Genomic DNA, 16,983 nt, shown 5'->3' with positions numbered 1-16,983 from the left:
TCCTAGATTGGAGTGTGTGCACACACAGCTCTCTCCCCCACCATCTGCATTTCTAGATTGGAGTGTGTGCACACACAGCTCTCCCCCCTCACCATCTGCATTTCTAGATTGGAGTGTGTGCACAGACAGCTCTCCCCCCTCACCATCTGCATTTCTAGATTGGAGTGTGTGCACAGACAGCTCTCCCCCCTCACCATCTGCATTTCTAGATTGGCGTATATGCACACACAGCTCTCTTGCTCACCATCTGCATTTCTAGATTGGAGTGTGTGCACCCAAAGTTCTCTCCCCCACCGTCTGCATTTCTAGACTGGAGTGTATGCACAAACAGCTCTCTCCGTCATCTGCGTTTCTAGATTGGAGTGTGCGCACACAGTTCTCTCTCTCACTTTCTGCGTTCCTAGATTGGAGTGTGTGCACACACAGCTCTCTCCCTCGTCTGCGTTTATAGATTGGAGTATGTGCGCACACAGCTCTCTCCCCACAATCTGCATTTCTAGATTGCAGAGTTTGCACACACAGCTCTCTCCCCCACCATCTGCATTTCTAGATTGCAGAGTTTGCACACACAGCTCTCTCCCCCACCATCTGCATTTCTAGACTGGAGTGTGTGCACACACAGCTCTCTCACTCACTTTCTGCGTTTCTAGATTGGAGTATGTGCACACACAGTTCTCTCCGCCACCGTCTGCATTTCTAGACTGGAGTGTGTGCACACACAGCTCTCTCCCTCACTGTCTGCGTTCCTAGATTGGAGTGTGCACACACAGCTCTCTCCCCCACCGTCTGCATTTCTAGATTGGAGTGTGTGCACACACAGCTCTCTCCCTCACTGTCTGCGTTCCTAGATTGGAGTGTGCAAACATAGCTCTCCCCCCCACCATCTGCATTTCTAGATTGGAGTGTGCGCACACAGCTCTCTCCCCACAATCTGCATTTCTAGATTGCAGAGTTTGCACACACCGCTCCCTCGCCCACCGTCTGCATTTCTAGATTGGAGTGTGTATACACACAGCTCTCTCCCCTCGCCTGCAGCTGCACTCTACCGTATATAGTAGTGGAGCAGCTGCAGCAGCGAGATGCGCGCACAGACAATCAATCTAGGAACTCGAGACAGATAGTGATTGCAGGTATCAGCTCTCTCCTGAGCTGCACTCTCCATCACCAGAGAGGGAGGCAGAGGTATCCAAACTCAGGAGGCAGAACTGTGTCCTGAAGCTGCTTGGCCACAGTAGGTGCAAAATGCACACAAATAAGCATGAGGGAATAAAGAGCATTTTTGTGCAAAAAAAGTAAGTGATGTTTGTACAAGGGCTAAGATAAGATCCATATATAACTAGATTGTTAGTTTAAATTGTGATTCCGGGGCGATGGACTACCCAAATGGGTTCTTACATGGATAAAGATGTTACCGTCACACTCAGCGACGCTGCAGCGATATAGACAACGACCTGATCGCTGCAGCGTCGCTGTTTAGGTCGCTGTAGAGACGTCAAACACAGCAGCTCCAGAACGATGCAGGAGCGATCCTGTGACGTAGCGGTGACTCACTTATCGTTCTCACAGGTCGTTAGCTCCATGTAAAACATTGCTGACATCGTTGCTTTTGCTGTCAAACACGACGATACACGCCGATCTGACGACCAAATAAAGTTCTGGACTTCTAGCTCCGACCAGCGATATCACAGCGGGATCCAGATCGCTGCTGCGTGTCAAACACAACGAGACCACTATCCAGGACGCTGCAACGTCACGGATCGTTGTCGTTCTCGTTGTAAAGTTGTTTAGTGTGAAGGTACCTTAAGAAGTTTGGTCCTTTATTAGAAAGGAAAATATTTAAACAAATCACTTGTACAGAACTGACACAAAGTACTGGTGGTAGTAATCAGCACTCCAGCATGACAGCCATGCCCAAGAGTATCCCCTTGAATTAAGGGAATGTAAAGACAAACCCATTCCCTGACCCCCAAAGATACACTCACTTATAGTAGGGGGACAACAGATTAGGCATATGTACTTACCTCTATAAGAAACAAGCTCCTTGTTCTGGTTGCACAGCACAAACATGTCGTCCTCTAATGTAATGAAATTCAGGTACTGATCAAAAACCTGAAATAAAGGAAAAACAATTTCCTACAAACTCTCTACTACAGACTGATTCATACAAATTCTACTGTAGTAGCTTATATACTTGATATAACAATATTGCACAAAAAAAAAAAACTATGGGAGAAACGTATTTTTTTTTTCACTATTTCATGGCATTTTAGTAGAGTATATGGTAAATCAAAAGGAGTCATTTAAAATTACAGTACAACACATCTTGTAAAAAAAACGCCCTAATACAGTTATGGTGGCAGAAAGCAAGTCATGGATCTAGAAAGGACAGGAAATAAGTTGGCTGTAGCAGAAAGGGGTTAAAGCCTTACCATGCCTTATACAAGTTTAGATGAGGATTCAGATTCTGACCGATACAAGGCCAATAAAAATTGTGCTAAAAAACTGAATGGAACCCATTATGAGGAAGATGGTTGTCCCACCATTCTGCATTCCTGCCCCCGTTCTCATACTCTGCTTCTAGCGGGTTCACCTTTTACCAACGCCACTCTGGTCCCGTGGCACCATTTTGTGCCTGATGGAAAGTCAAAAGTTACGCCGCAAGAGCTCAATGCAACTCTTTGAGAGCTAGAACGAGGCTCTCATAGATTTGCATTGAAAAGTGACCTCCGCACCACTCCATGAAACCCTGGAGCTGCGATCAGGTCACTTTTTGTCAGAGACCCATGGGAGTAATGTTAGAAAGAGGATGAAAGAGGCGGAAGGCGAGTATCAGACAAGGGCAGGAGATTTCCATTTAAAAGCACCACTCCAGTGGTGCAAAAAAAAATAGAAAAATCACTAGAGTGATGCTTTAAAGTACAGACTTAGTGAAGTAATCCACATGGTGAATGTTCTTTAATCAGTATTTGACGTTTAGGTATAATAAGCTTTAGTTGCACAAGGGTGGAACTGTGGATAGGGTCTTGCGCTCCTGCCTCGGCCCTTCTACATGCCTGTGGTCTCTGTATATGCTTTTTGTTTGAAAGTTTGCGCCGACACCTTCCTCGCCATTTGTACCGCATGCATAGATTGACCTCCTGACGGTCATAAATAAAATTTCACCGGGGGCGACAAACGTGCAGATAGAAATGTCGGCTCAATGACAAGCCGAGATCTCAATCTACGCATGTGCTGTTACCGATGCCATATTACTGAAGACCACCAGGATGTCAGTCTATGCATGGGCCACCATCGACAGCACTTCATTAGAGACCGTTGGGAGATCAAGCGCCGTTCAAGGCAAGGAACGCTCCAGAGTGAACTTTCAAACAAGAGGCAGATACAGACACCAGAGGAAGGTGGGGGGGCTGACGCAGGAGCTGAAGAACCTACCAACACTCCCGATCCTATGCACCTACAGCTTATTATACCAAAACTTCAAATGCTGATGGGAGAACACCCACTATGTGGATTTCTTCCCTAAAGGTATGTATTTAATCAGTATTATAGCACAATTATGGCCATGCCTTTACTGTAACATGCAAAATCGTGATGATAGGCTCTTTTAAATCCACTTTCCAAAGTAGAAGTACCATTTCACAGATGTGCCAAGCCTTTGGTCTGGTAACAGTACGTGACCCTGCAGAACTCCGGCAATGTATCATTAGCATACGTGCCAGTCTAGCAGCCCTTCATGTAAAACCATCTCATGTATAGAAAGAGGTTGCTATATTAATTGTGCTGTACAGGGAAGTTTCATTGTCAGAAGCTCCCTGTCCTCTCAAACAGCTGCAGGAATCTTTCCTTGCAACCAGAAAAATGTAAAACCTGTCCATTTAGAATGACCATGGACAAGATAAAGATCCCCAAGTCACATCAGGACTACAAGATACCAGGTACTTTCAGCTGCATCACATCTAATGTGGTGTACTTAATTATTTGTACTAAATGTCCAACTGGGGGTCTGTATGTGGGTGAGACAGGGCAAAAACTGAGGACAAGGATGAACTCTCACCGCCACACAATAAGAGAAAAAAGAATGGATATACCTGTGGCAATACATTTTTGTCTCCCTGGTCACAGCACCATCGACATGAGATTACCGTATATACTCGAGTATAAGCCGAGATTTTCAGCCCATTTTTTTTGGCTGAAAGTCCCCCTCTCGGCTTATACTCGAGTCATACCCAGGGGTCGGCAGGGGAGGGGGAACGGGGGCTGTCTAATAATACTCACCTGCTCCTGGCGCGGTCCCTGGCTTCCTGGCGCCCCAGCTTCTTCCTGCACTGAGCGGGCACATGGTACCACTCATTACAGTAATGAATATGCGGCTCCACCTCCCAGAGGTGGAGCCGCATATTCATTACTGTAATGAGCGGTAACGGTGACCGCTCAGTACAATTAGAAGCTGCAGCGCTGGGGAAGCCAGGGACCGCGCCAGGAGAAGGTGAGTATAATGGGGTGGGGAAGCGCTGCGCGATAGTCACCTTTCCTCGTTCCGGTGCCGCTCCATCTTCAGCGTCTTCTGCAGTGACGCTCAGGTCAGAGGGTGCGGTGACGTGGTTAGTGCACGCCCTCTGCCTGAACGTCAGTGCAGAAGACGCTGAAGATGGAGCGGCGCCGGAACGAAGTCAGGTGAATATTGCAAGTGCCGGGGACCTGAGTGACGGAGAGGTGAGTATGTGATTTTATTTTTTTTATAGCAGCAACAGCAAATGGGGCAAGTGTCTGTGTAGAGCATCTTATGGGGCCATAACGTTTGTGCAGCACTATATGGGGCAAGTGTCTGTATGGGGCCATAACGTTTGTGCAGTACTATATGGGGCAAATATCTTTATGGAGCATCTTATGGGGCTATAATTAACGTTTGTGGCGCATTATATGGGGCAAGTGTCTGTATGGAGCATCTTATGGGGCCATAATCAAGGTTTGCGCAGCACTATATGGGGCAAATATCTTTATGGAGCATCTTATGAGGCCATAATCAACATTTGTGCAGCATTATATTGGGCAAATGTGTCTATGGAGCATCTTATGGGGCCATTACTAACCTTTATGCAGGATTATATGGGGCATATTTTAATATGGAGCATCTTATGGGGCCATCATAAACTTTATGCAACATTATATGGGGCTCCTGATTCAATATGGATATTCAAAAAACACTTAACCTACTGATGTCTCAATTAATTGTACTTTTATTGGTATCTATTTTTACTTTTGACATTTACCGGTAGCTGCTGCGTTTCCCACCCTAGGCTTATACTCGAGTCATTAAGTTTTCCCAGTTTTTTGTGGCAAAATTAGGGGGGTCGGCTTATACTCGAGTATATATGGTACTTGCATTAAAGGGTAATTTCAAATCTCGGAGAGACAGAAGAGTCTGGGAGTATAAGATTATGACAACCTTTGACACTCTCAGTGCAGGAATGACTGTGTCACATGGGTTAATGTCTTCCTACATAATTTAAGGAATTTGCTCCTCAGACCTTGTGGGGGCATCACAACACAGAACCAGACCCCAATCAGAAGACAATAAAACATTCACACTCCTTATCTATGAACTGTTCCAATATTTATGGACATAACTGTTTATCACTCTCCCATAATGATAGCTCTGCTTCACTTGTCTCATCCATTGTATTATTTCAGTGCCGTGTTGTGTATAAATATGTGATTCTTCAGAATTTGTATTAGTCTATGCCTGATGAAGAGACCTGTGTAGTCTCGAAAGCTTGTAATTTGTTACCATCTTTTCAGTTATCCATTAAAAGGTATCAACCACTGAGGACTCTCAATTCTAAATATTTTTCTATCTACTGGCTAACACGGTACAGTACAGAGAGACGGCCATGGACGGGATCACATTAACCCTTAACATCACCTTTGAGACGTGCGATACTGTGTTGGCTGTAAGGGCTGCGCTTGCAATGTCTTCCAGTTTACTGCGTGATATTGCAGAAATGAAGTTCAGATAATAAGACTCGTATAGCTGTGTTCTCAAGTCCTGTCATAAAAAGTAAAAGAACAAGACTCACACATTGGATCCAATCGCAAGCACAAAACAATTGCTTTATAAGAATTCTATGGGGTGTAGTAGAGAATATTGAGACATTTGGAAGAAAATGGAATTCATTCTGCAAGTATTACAATACAGGGGTATACGCATCATGCCTGGGGTACTCGTGTTTAGGTTAGCACACTTACCTGACAAATTCTGTCTACATTTTCCTCTGTAGGCATCACAAAATATATGGCAGGAACGTCTGGGATGGCGTCACGGTCAGTGTGCAAAAGGCTGGAGATAAAAAGCAAACGACTTGTCACATCTCGTCAATATTGTTGTCAATCTCCCCAAACATAAGAATACTTTTCCTAAACTCACAGGTGTAAGGTGACCCCCATTTCTCGCAGCTCCTTCACAGATAGCAGGGGAGAGATGATATCTTGGCCAAAGCGATCGTAAATAAGAACCTGTAATAAGCGATCAATGAAGAGAAGTTAATATGGCCGGACAGAAAATGAATCTTCATACAGCGATTCATGCTGATCTGTCTGCTGTTACTGTAAGGCTGAATTCTCACACTGCAGATTTTCTTGCAGAAATGTCTATCACTAAATCAGTGGCATTCACCTGAATGGGGATGCTTCCCATGAACATTTAGAGCCCCCCCCCCTCAAAAAAAAAATCAAACTCACTTGTGTACGTCGGGAAGCGATTTACTTATGTAAATGTGTCTCAATTGTGGCAAAATTTGTGACAAAAGACTGTCTTAGCGCCTGTTCACATCCTGGCTGGTCCACAAGTTCATGGTTCTGTTAAAGGGAATCTGTCAGCAGGTTTTTGCTGCCCACCTGAGAGCAGCATGATATAGGTGCTGAGACCCTGATTCCAGTAATGTGTCACTTACCGGGCTGCTTGTTGTAGTTTTGATAATATCCCAGTGTTCTTTCCTGCAGCTCTCTGAATGCTGAGCTCTATATAACCCCACCCACATCACTGATTGATAGCTTTCTGTGTACAGTGTGCATAGGAAGAAAGATGCCAATCAGTAGTGGGGGTGGGGAATATACAAAGCTCATGAATATGCTTGGCAACCTGGCAGAAGTTTTACTAGTCCTCTAGTGATAATCCGCTAACAAAACAGTAATTTTATTAATATTACAGCAAGCAGCCCAATAAGTGACACATCACAGGAATCAGGGTCTCTGTCCCTACATCATGTGGCTATCAATCTAGGTGGTAGAACCCTGGTGACAGATTCCCTTTAAGGAATACATGTGAAGAACGGAAAGCGGCTGTAAACCAGACACAAAAGTCTAGTCTGCCAACCCCCTCAAGATCAATATTATGCATGCTATGGGCAAGCGGGAGGTTTTTGATGAGTTTGCTTTATTACCGCTTCAAAAACGCTTGAAAGACCCTTCCTATCCATTTCCCATCTAAAACCACGTTGCCGTTCATATGTTCAGTCTTTTGAGCTAAAGGTTTTGTAAACCTCCTGGTGGAGAAAACAAATTGCATCTCATGTCTTTAAAGTGTCTCCTGATTGAAGCTGCTCCAAACTAGGAACTGTCCATTCAAAGGGTATGGGCACATGCTCCGTCGTGTGGCGCCTCTTCTAACCCTGAGACGGTTAAAAGAAGTGAAAGCCTCAGGTGTTTTCATATAGTGCTGTCATCTACAAAACCGAAAAAAAACTGAACTGGAGTAGAAGTTGATTTTGGATGCAAAATGGGAGCATGTTCACACTGGCCATCAAACAGACAAAAAACAGAAACAAAATGAACAAATGTAAAAGCAATAAGTAAATAAAGAATATAAGTAAAAGCAATAGTGCATATAACGTAGGGTACCTAGTAGTGATGAGCGAATACAGTCGGCACTATTCGTTACACGCACAAATAGTACGGTACTCGGGCTATTCGTTACTCAGGGAGTAATTTGCCATTCGCCTCGGTATATTCGAGTGACTCGCTCAGCATGTTTGGCGCTTTATTTGCAGCCAAGGAACAAGCTGAGCTTGAGTACCAATCACAGTAATGTTGGCACCATCTTTGGTGTTGCATTACTGTGATTGGGTGCCAGAACACTGGATGTTTGTCGTGCTGTCATGTGCATGACAGCGCGGCAAACACCGCTTCTCATCGGTGATGAAATCATCAAAAGACGGCGTGAGCGCGCAGCTGTGATCAGAGGTATAAAGTTTACCTACGGTCGCTGGTGTCAGCGGATGGGACTACAGCTCCCATCATCTGACACCTGCTAATAACAGTGAGAGCAGAAGCGGCTAATAGGAGTATTCATCAGCCGGCTGCTGCACTGTAAATGTATAATTAAAAAAACCCAAAAAACTGCGTAGGTTCCCCTGTATTTTTTAGGACCAGCCAGGCAAAATTCACAGCTGGGACCTGCAACCCTCACCTGTCAACTCCAGCAAGGCTGGTTATGAAGAATTTCTCACGGTGATCTACTGTGAATACAACAAGCTTGAACTGCGGTGACTGGCTTTTTCCCACAGTGATGAGGTCCCGGCAGTTCAGCCTGGCTGGGAATGCAGCCTCAGTGACCGGCAGTATCCACAATTATGTCACCGCTTGTCTCTGCAGCTGCACTAACAGCAGGTCATCCACCAGTGGTTCTCAGCCTGGATGGTCGCATTTGGTACCGTCCAGGTTGAAAACTATTAACCCCTCAGACATGGATTACGGCGTGGGACAGAACGACGGACAGGTGAGGGATATTGTTGTTTTTTTTTTGTTTTATTAAAGGAGACAAGAGATTCAGTGGAATTATGTGTTAGGCAAGTATAACTGTGTTTACTAGTTTTAAATAAAAATGGAAAAGTGTGTTTGATTTCATTTCTAATAAAATACTTTATTCTGGCTGTGTCTTTATTTACCATACAACTATAGGATTAGTAATGGATAGGTGTCTTATAGACGCCTCTCCATTACTAATCCGTGGTCTGACAATACAAAGGTGATATCAACCCCACAAATATAAACCCCACTTGCCATCGCTACAGGGCAAGTGGGAAGAGCCAGGCAAAGTGCCAGAATTGGTGCATCTTATAGATGCGTCTTTTCTGGGCAGCTGCAGGCAGCTATTTTTAGGCTGGCAGTGGGTCAATATCCATGGCCCCTTACCAGCCTGAGAATACCAGCCCCCAGCTGTCTGCTTTGGCAAGGCCGCTTGTCCAAAATTGGGACCCCACACCTTTTTGAATTATTTAAATTAAAAAATATGGCGTGGGGACCCCTCTATTCTTGATAACCAGGGGAACCCTGGGTTTTTCATTTATTTATTTATAGCGCAGGCAGCGGGTGAGGAATACTCCCATCACTCGCTCCTACTGTCACTGTTATTAGCCACAGCAGGTGTAGGCTGAAGGGAGTAATAGTCTCATCAGTCACCACCTCCTGTCATTGTTCTCGCTTGACGACGAGTAGGGCAGAATGATGAGAGTTGTATTCATCGCCAGCAAAGCAGGGGAGAATGATGAGAGCCGTCTTCAGCATCCGGTGCCGGGGAACAGCGCTTACTGTACCTCTTTCCCTGGTGCCCGTTGTGTGGTACTGATGCGGCACACGGGCTGCACACAGTTGCCACACGTATTACATACACGGCCACGGACATCTCCGGTACCGTTTTGACGTTGGCCCGAGCGCTGTGGGATAATTTTGGCGCTTGCGCTAATGTCAGATGGGTGAAGTGAGTTCATTGGCTGAGAACTCTCAGGACCTTTGTGATGGCACCAGGAGCATGAGAACTTTCTCACGCTGCTAGCGATAGCAGACGCTGCAATCATGCTGCCTGCCATCTAGATGTAGCAGAGCTAGAATATTTTTGTTCTTTATTTTAACTCTTTTGTAGAAGATAACGTTGTCGGTGGAATGGGTGATGTCATAAGTATGGTTTAATTAAGATTTATTAAAGGAGTCAGTGTCATCCTTTCAATTAAAGGACTTTTTTTCTGGGTGTCTGTGTTTTTATACAATATGACTATGGGATTAGTAATGAGGCCATCCTATAGAAGCCTCTCAATTACTAACCTCGGGGCAATACAAAGGTGACATCAACTCCCCCAACTATCACCCCACTTGCCACTGCGACAGGGCAAGTAGAAGAGAGAGGCTTTTCTGGGGCGACTGAAAACTGATGTTTTTAGCCTGGGAGGGGGGGGGGGCAGTATTCATGGCCACTTCCTAGGTTATTAATATCAGCCCACTGCTGTCTGCATAGCCTTTGCTGGTTATTAATTATAGGGGGACCCTACGTCATTTTTTTGGGTGGTTCCCCATTTTAATAGCCAGTAAAGGCCAAGTATACAGCTGTGAGCAGATATTAATAGCCTGTGAAGCTCCATGGGTATTACCCCCTTCACAGGTTATAAACATCTGTGACCCAGCAGTCGGCTTTCCCTATGCTGGTTGAGAAAATTACATGGGAGCCCATGCCATTTTTTTCTGAAAAATAAACTTTTAATAATTAAATACATGTACAGTAATTTGCTCACATATGTCACTGACATCTGTATAACTATCTATTCAATGTGTTAATACTGTATGTAATCCATCTATTCTACGCTGTTGGTTCCTGCTGTGATTTTACAGTATGTGGCTGCTGAATTGCCGGCTTTTCATAGATAAATAGATAGATCTAATATATATACATATATATGTGTGTGTTACTGACATATCTATCTATTCTATGTGTATATATCTATTCTATGATAACCTGTCACTTATGATTTTACTGAACGAGGCAGATGAATTGCCGGCTTTTCATCTACAGTATATCTATCTATCCAATCCATTTTAGCTTTTTTGTTGGGTCCAGCAGAAAAATATTCGGCTTTCCCATTGACTTGCATCGGATCCGTTATTCGGTATGAATATATGGATATTAGAAAGTATTTGTGCCGATTTTCCCGAATTCGAATATTTCACTATTCACTCATCACTAGAACTTAGTAAACTCCCTTTATTAGAGTTGGACATAAGGTTTATACAGCTGCTTGGCAGTTATTTACCGTACATTCACGACACTTTGATACATAGTAAGGTTTTAATACTAAAGTTTAGGACGTCCCGATTCTGGTACACCTTGGCGCTGGTGGGATGGCTTTTACGCTTTTTTTTTTTAATTAAAAAAAAGATCAAAAACAGTGTTTACTGTGCCCTATGTTATTTACATGCAATATTGCTTTTACTTACAGCAGGGTAAAAGATCATTTTGTTTATGTCTTGGATTTTGCAAAAATCTGCAAAAATCACTTAAGGAAAACCCTCTTCAAAACCAAAATAAAGAGGTATTACATGGAAAAAAGACTAAAGGTTTGAAGGAACCTTTCACCACAAAGCAGAAACAAGAACTCTTACCTTCCATACTGGCTCCCCGGTTGTGCTCTTCACAACTGGAACATTAAAATTCAGCATACGTTTTAAAGCAACTGCAAAAAAACAAAAACAAATTCATAATCCAACAAATAAGTTTAGTATAGCTGTGGATTCTGCACAAAAAAAGGCACAGATTAGCCCAGCTAAATAATCACAATAATACATGCGATCCAGATCGTACATCCGTTTTCAGACGTAACGTGTTTAAAAAAAAACAAAAAAAAAAAACAGTCGATTTGCCCCCCCCAAAAAAATCTGAGGCTTGTAAACACAGCCTCGTAGTTGTATCATAGCCAATGTGAACAAAGCCTATGCTACATACAGATGCAAAGAAGAAATCAGCTATTTTTTAGTTTAACTTTGGGACGAAAAAGAGAAAATAAAACAGCTGAAGATAACTATTGTGTTGCAAAACTAATCAACTTTTTGGGTAAATTCACATACAGCTGCAACAACTTTTTGTGTGGAATAGGGCCCATTCAAACATCACAACACGGACACATTAATTCCAGTTGCAACATTCACACGTCTATTTGAATTCTTTTTTTTTTTTTTGCAAACTGCCATTAAAGATAAAAACATTGTCTTGCCCATCTTCATCCAATCTGCGGATCAAATTCACCCATTCAAGAAAATGGCTCCGTTCTCCACTGAGCAGTTGATAAAAGTTTAAGGCCATGTTCACAACTTGTGTATTTGCTGCGTTTTTTTTTTTTCCGCAGGCAAAACCTGCTCTCTTGGCAGTAAAGATGCAGCTTAAAAAAGCCGGTTTTGCTGCGTTTTTCGGCATTTTTTTCTGCGTTTTTATAAGCTCTTGTGCATGCTGATGAAGTTTAGTGACCCCTACCCCACCCCCCCAACATGATGTACCTTCCTTAGGGCTTGTTCACACTTTGCAGATTTTGCTGCGGATTTTTCCGCAGCGGATTTGGAAAAACCGCAGTGCAAAACCGCAGCGGTTTTCACTGCGGATTTTCCTGCGGTTTCTTCTGCGGATTCCTCTGCGGGTTTTCAACAGCACTTTCCTATTGGTGCGTGTTGAAAACCACTGCGGAATCTGCAGAAAGAAGTGACATGCTCCTTTTTTTCCGCAGCAATTCCGCGCGGTTTTTAAAGGGATTTTCCGCAATGTGGGCACAGCGGTTTTTGTTTTCCATAGGGTAACATTGTACTGTACCCTGCATGGAAAACTGCTGCAGATCCGCAGCGGCAAATCCGCTGCGGATCCGCAGCGTCAAATCCGCTGCGGATCCGCAGCAAAAACCGCAAAGTGTGAACATAGCCTTAATGTTTTGTGACCAAAAATGCAGCAAACCTGATACATGCACTTTTTGCTGCGTTTTTGCACTTACCAATTGCCTTCTATGCGTGAAAAAATGCTGCAAAAGCACTAAAAGTGCTAAAAGAAGTGTCATGCTATACAGTTTGCAGAAATGCAGCCTTTTTCCAAATCAGTCAGGAAAAACAAAACAATGTGTGTGTATGAGATTTCTGCAAAACTCGTTAAAGGGTTGATTGTGACTTGTAGGATCGCTACTTCCAACAGATGGCGCTATGAAGTTCAAATCCTCTTTTTCTCTGAAGAGGCAATTTGCATATGAGATTTCTGAAATCTTGCAGCTTTTGCTGGTACTGTAAAACGCAGCTTAAAATTTGCATTAAAAAAGCAGCAAAAATGCAACATGTGAACAAAGAGCTTAAGGCATTTTTTTTTTTTTTTACAGACAAAAAATCTAAGTGACCCATGGATTCAAATTGCAAAATAAAATGTAAGACACAGTCCAAGAATGGATCCAGCACAGTAAAAAAAAAAAAGACCCTAAAATCTACATGAGGCCAAACAGTGACAATCTTCACCAATCTACATTAAAATATTTATGAATAAAGTTTGTGAAAACCCTATTCAGCATCCACAAAAAAAAATTGAGTGGAGTTGAAGATACACTTGCAGAATTTCAAGCAGATCAAGAGAATAGGGTAAATTATGGTGGTCGAACTCTGATCCGATTCTCTTGCATGAGGAGAAGATGCAAAACCAAGTGTCTCCATCTTCTCCATTCTGTCAGCGCGTAGAAATCGGACTGCAATCAGATGTCATCCAAGTGCAGTCAGATTATATCCATGCTCATAGACTTGTATGTGTACGTCTCATCCAATTTACATTGCAAATTGCAGCATGCTGCAATTTTTTTCTCAAGATAAATCAGTACAAGGTAAAAGTGCTGATCAGCGCTACCCATTACAGATCATTAGACCAAGTGATAGCAGACAAAAAAAATCTAGTAGCACTAGTCGGATTAATACGGAGATGTGAGCGAGCCCTTAAGGCTATGTGCACACGTTGCGGATTTTCTGCGGATCCGCAGCGGTTTTTGCGGTGCAGAAATGCTGCAGATCCGCAATTGATTTACAGTACAATGTAAATCAATGAGAAAAAAAATGCTGTGCACACTTTGCGGAAAATCCGCTGCGGAAACGCTGCTGTTTAAAAGAAGGTGCATGTCACTTCTTTTTTGAGAATCTGCAGCGTTTTTGTACCCATTCCATTATAGAAAACCGCAGGGGTAAAAACCGCAGCAAATCCACACAAAAAAAGCACAAAAAAACGCACAAAAAAGCGACAAATTCGCAGATGCGTTTTCTGCCAGGAGAGGCAGAATCCGCACCAGAAATTCCTACGGCTAATCCGCAACATGTGTGCATAGCCTAAACCTAAAAATAGTCCAGACAGGCTGTGTGCACACAGACCTTTTTTTTTTATTTTTTACTTCTGCTCCAAAAACTTAGTAGAGTGAAAACTCCACATTTTGGGGAAGTTTTGTGATTTGGAGGAGGATTACTAACGCTACAGGAGCAAATTACTCACTAATAGTTGAGAAACATCAATATCAAATCAGGGCCTATGTCCATTCAGGGATGCAGACAGCTGATCTGTGGGGTGTCAGACCCCCATCATCTTGACATTAAGGATGGGCCATCAGTATTAATGACGTAGATGTGACCGAGCAGAGGTTTATTCAGTGAGGAAAGCAGCTGCCAGACCTCTCAGGAGCCGCTTATCCATGGGGACAAAGGATCAGGCATGTCCAAACCCAATATGCCCCCACGGCACACCAGGCTGTATACACTCACTACTGGGAACCAAGGAGTATAGGAACAATACACATTAGGGGATGTGTGTCCTGGCGGCGTTTCTGAAGTACAGGGTGGGCCGCTGTCCTGTCAGCCGCTCCACGGGGCCACACACGGGAACTAGGGAGGAACACTTGAAGACACAGGAACACGCATGGAGACTATGGTCGCCATACACGAAAACTAGGGAGGCACACACAAAGACTATGGTCGCCACACATGGGAACTAGGGGGACACACACAAAGACTTAGGTTGCCACGCGGGAACTAGGGGGCCACACATGGGAACTATGATCACCACACATGGGAATTAGGGGGAACACAGACTACGATGGCCACACACACAGGGAACAAGGGGAGCACACATGTAGACATGGGGCCACACACACGGGAACTAGGGGGGGCACACATGGAGACATATGGGCCACACATGGAGACAACGGTCGCCACACAAGGAGAACACGGGGCCACAAACACAGAGACTATGGACACCACACAAGGAGACTCCGATCTCTCCTTCACCTCCCATATACATTCTCTTGCCCGCTCGTGCCGCTTACACCTAAAGAACATCTCTAAAATCCGCCTTTTCTCACCATGGAAACAACAAAAACCCTCACTGTCGCCCTGAACCACTCCCGTCTGGACTACTGTAACGCTCTATTAATTGGCCTCCCCCCTCACGCGACTTTCCCCTCTCCAGTCCATCCTTAATGCAGCAGCCAGGGTCGTCCATCTGGCTAATCGTTACTCGGACGCGTCCGCTCTTCGCCAGTCGTTATACTGGCTGCCCATTCATTACAGGATACAATTCAAAGTACTTGTTCTCACCCACAAAGCTCTTCACAGTGCGGCACCCCCTTACATCTCCCTCATTTCGGTCTAACCGCTGTGCTCTGCAAATGACTTCCGACTAACCTCTGCACTAATCCGTACCTCCCACTCCCGACTCCAAGACTTCTCCCGTGCTGCGCCAATCCTCTGGAATGCTCTACCCCAAGATATTAGGACCAGCCACAATTTGCATAGTTTTAGGCGCTCCTTCAAAACACATTTGTTCAGAGCGGCCTATCACATTCCCTAATCAGTCATTTTATGTTTGTGTGTAGCTCATTCACTATCTCCATCTACCCCCCACCCCCTGAAGACGGCTGGACCATCATTGTAAATACATCATTGTAAATACACACCTGTACTTTGTATCTCCCCCACCTCATTGTAGATTGTAAGCTCTCATGTGCAGGGTCATCTTATTTCACTTTAATTATTGTATTGTTAACGTTGTTACTTATGACTGTTGTGTTTGAAACTGTAAAGTGCTGCGGAATATGTTGGCGCTATATAAAGATTATTATTATTATTATTATGGAGACCACGGGGCCACAAACACGGAGACTACAGTCGTCACACACAGGAACTAGGATGGCCACACATGGAGACAACGGGGCAACAAACACAGACAGACTATGGTCGCCACACACGGGAACTAGGGTGGGGGCCACCCGCCATCTCTACGTGACGGCCACAAATGCTCCACACAGTCAGCACTTTGGGGGATTTTTTTTTTACCACAGAAGCTGACTACAAGCCATCACTTGGAACGACAGCCAACAGCAGGGTCACTTTATGTATCATTAGCACCAGATGACGGTTACTATGGTGACGCAGGCTCCACACTAGCAGAGCACCCGTCCACGCCGCCCACAGGCCTCCACATCCTATACATCACACTTATCTCATTTACTTCTCACCCGTCTGTTTTTCCCGGATAGAGGCCGCCATCTTTTGTTTCTCCTCCTCTCCTCGTGACGTCACGTACGGTGACGTGGCAGCCACGGCTCACCGTATGGCCAGCTGTATCTCCATAGCGACCGGTTTGGAACCTGGAAGCGATCCTCCCTTTGCTATTGGCTGAGCAGCTAACACGTGCCCACCTACAGTTTATACCCGGAAGTGTGTGCGTTCCACGGCCGAGAACGGAAACAACCGTCATGTCTTTGCACACCGTATATGTGCTGTCTCCATGGTGTGAGGAGGCCCAGGCCACAATGGCCGCGTTACAGGGAGGTGTAAGTGGTCATGTGACATCATGGACCTTATCCTTCATTAGGGAAGGTGGTGCTGTGGATTATTTGGTGCACTCGCACGTGAGTGGCGTTTGTTCCAGGTGATGAAACCAACCAAAACCTGAACCAATGGACAGCCATGGAAGTCCAGACAAGGGATAGTAATTGAAAATGATACCTAGTGGCAAACAATAGTGCTATATGACAAAGGCATCTCCGAAACGCGCGTCGGGGTGGGCGTGAGATTGGGACCTTGGCGGCTCTTCAAGGTATATGGTCCCCCCTTTTTCATTTTCATCTTTGTCACTTTAGCACTTTGCGGTAATGAGTTCTGCTGTCTAGC

General features: G+C 44.5%; 1 protein-coding gene across 1 annotated transcript in view; it reads right to left on the bottom strand.

Annotated features, from left to right (window-relative positions):
* SCFD1 (sec1 family domain containing 1) overlaps positions 1-16,558 on the bottom strand; it is a 97,815-nt gene extending 81,257 nt beyond the window's left edge. The window contains exons 1-6 of the mRNA XM_077260931.1: positions 16,326-16,558; positions 11,425-11,495; positions 6,425-6,513; positions 6,247-6,337; positions 5,924-6,046; positions 2,022-2,109 (exon numbers count right to left, since the gene is read on the bottom strand). Of these exons, the coding sequence (XP_077117046.1) occupies positions 2,022-2,109; positions 5,924-6,046; positions 6,247-6,337; positions 6,425-6,513; positions 11,425-11,495; positions 16,326-16,356 (493 nt within the window). The 5' untranslated portion in view covers positions 16,357-16,558. The remainder of the gene's footprint in view (positions 1-2,021; positions 2,110-5,923; positions 6,047-6,246; positions 6,338-6,424; positions 6,514-11,424; positions 11,496-16,325) is intronic.
* Between the last annotated feature and the right edge of the window lie 425 nt (positions 16,559-16,983).

The sequence above is a fragment of the Ranitomeya variabilis genome, chromosome 1 (assembly GCF_051348905.1).
Source record: "Ranitomeya variabilis isolate aRanVar5 chromosome 1, aRanVar5.hap1, whole genome shotgun sequence".
In the NCBI taxonomy this organism is placed as follows: domain Eukaryota; kingdom Metazoa; phylum Chordata; class Amphibia; order Anura; family Dendrobatidae; genus Ranitomeya; species Ranitomeya variabilis.
Note: the sequence above shows the minus strand (reverse complement) of the source record. Positions and strands in the feature narration are given on the sequence as shown.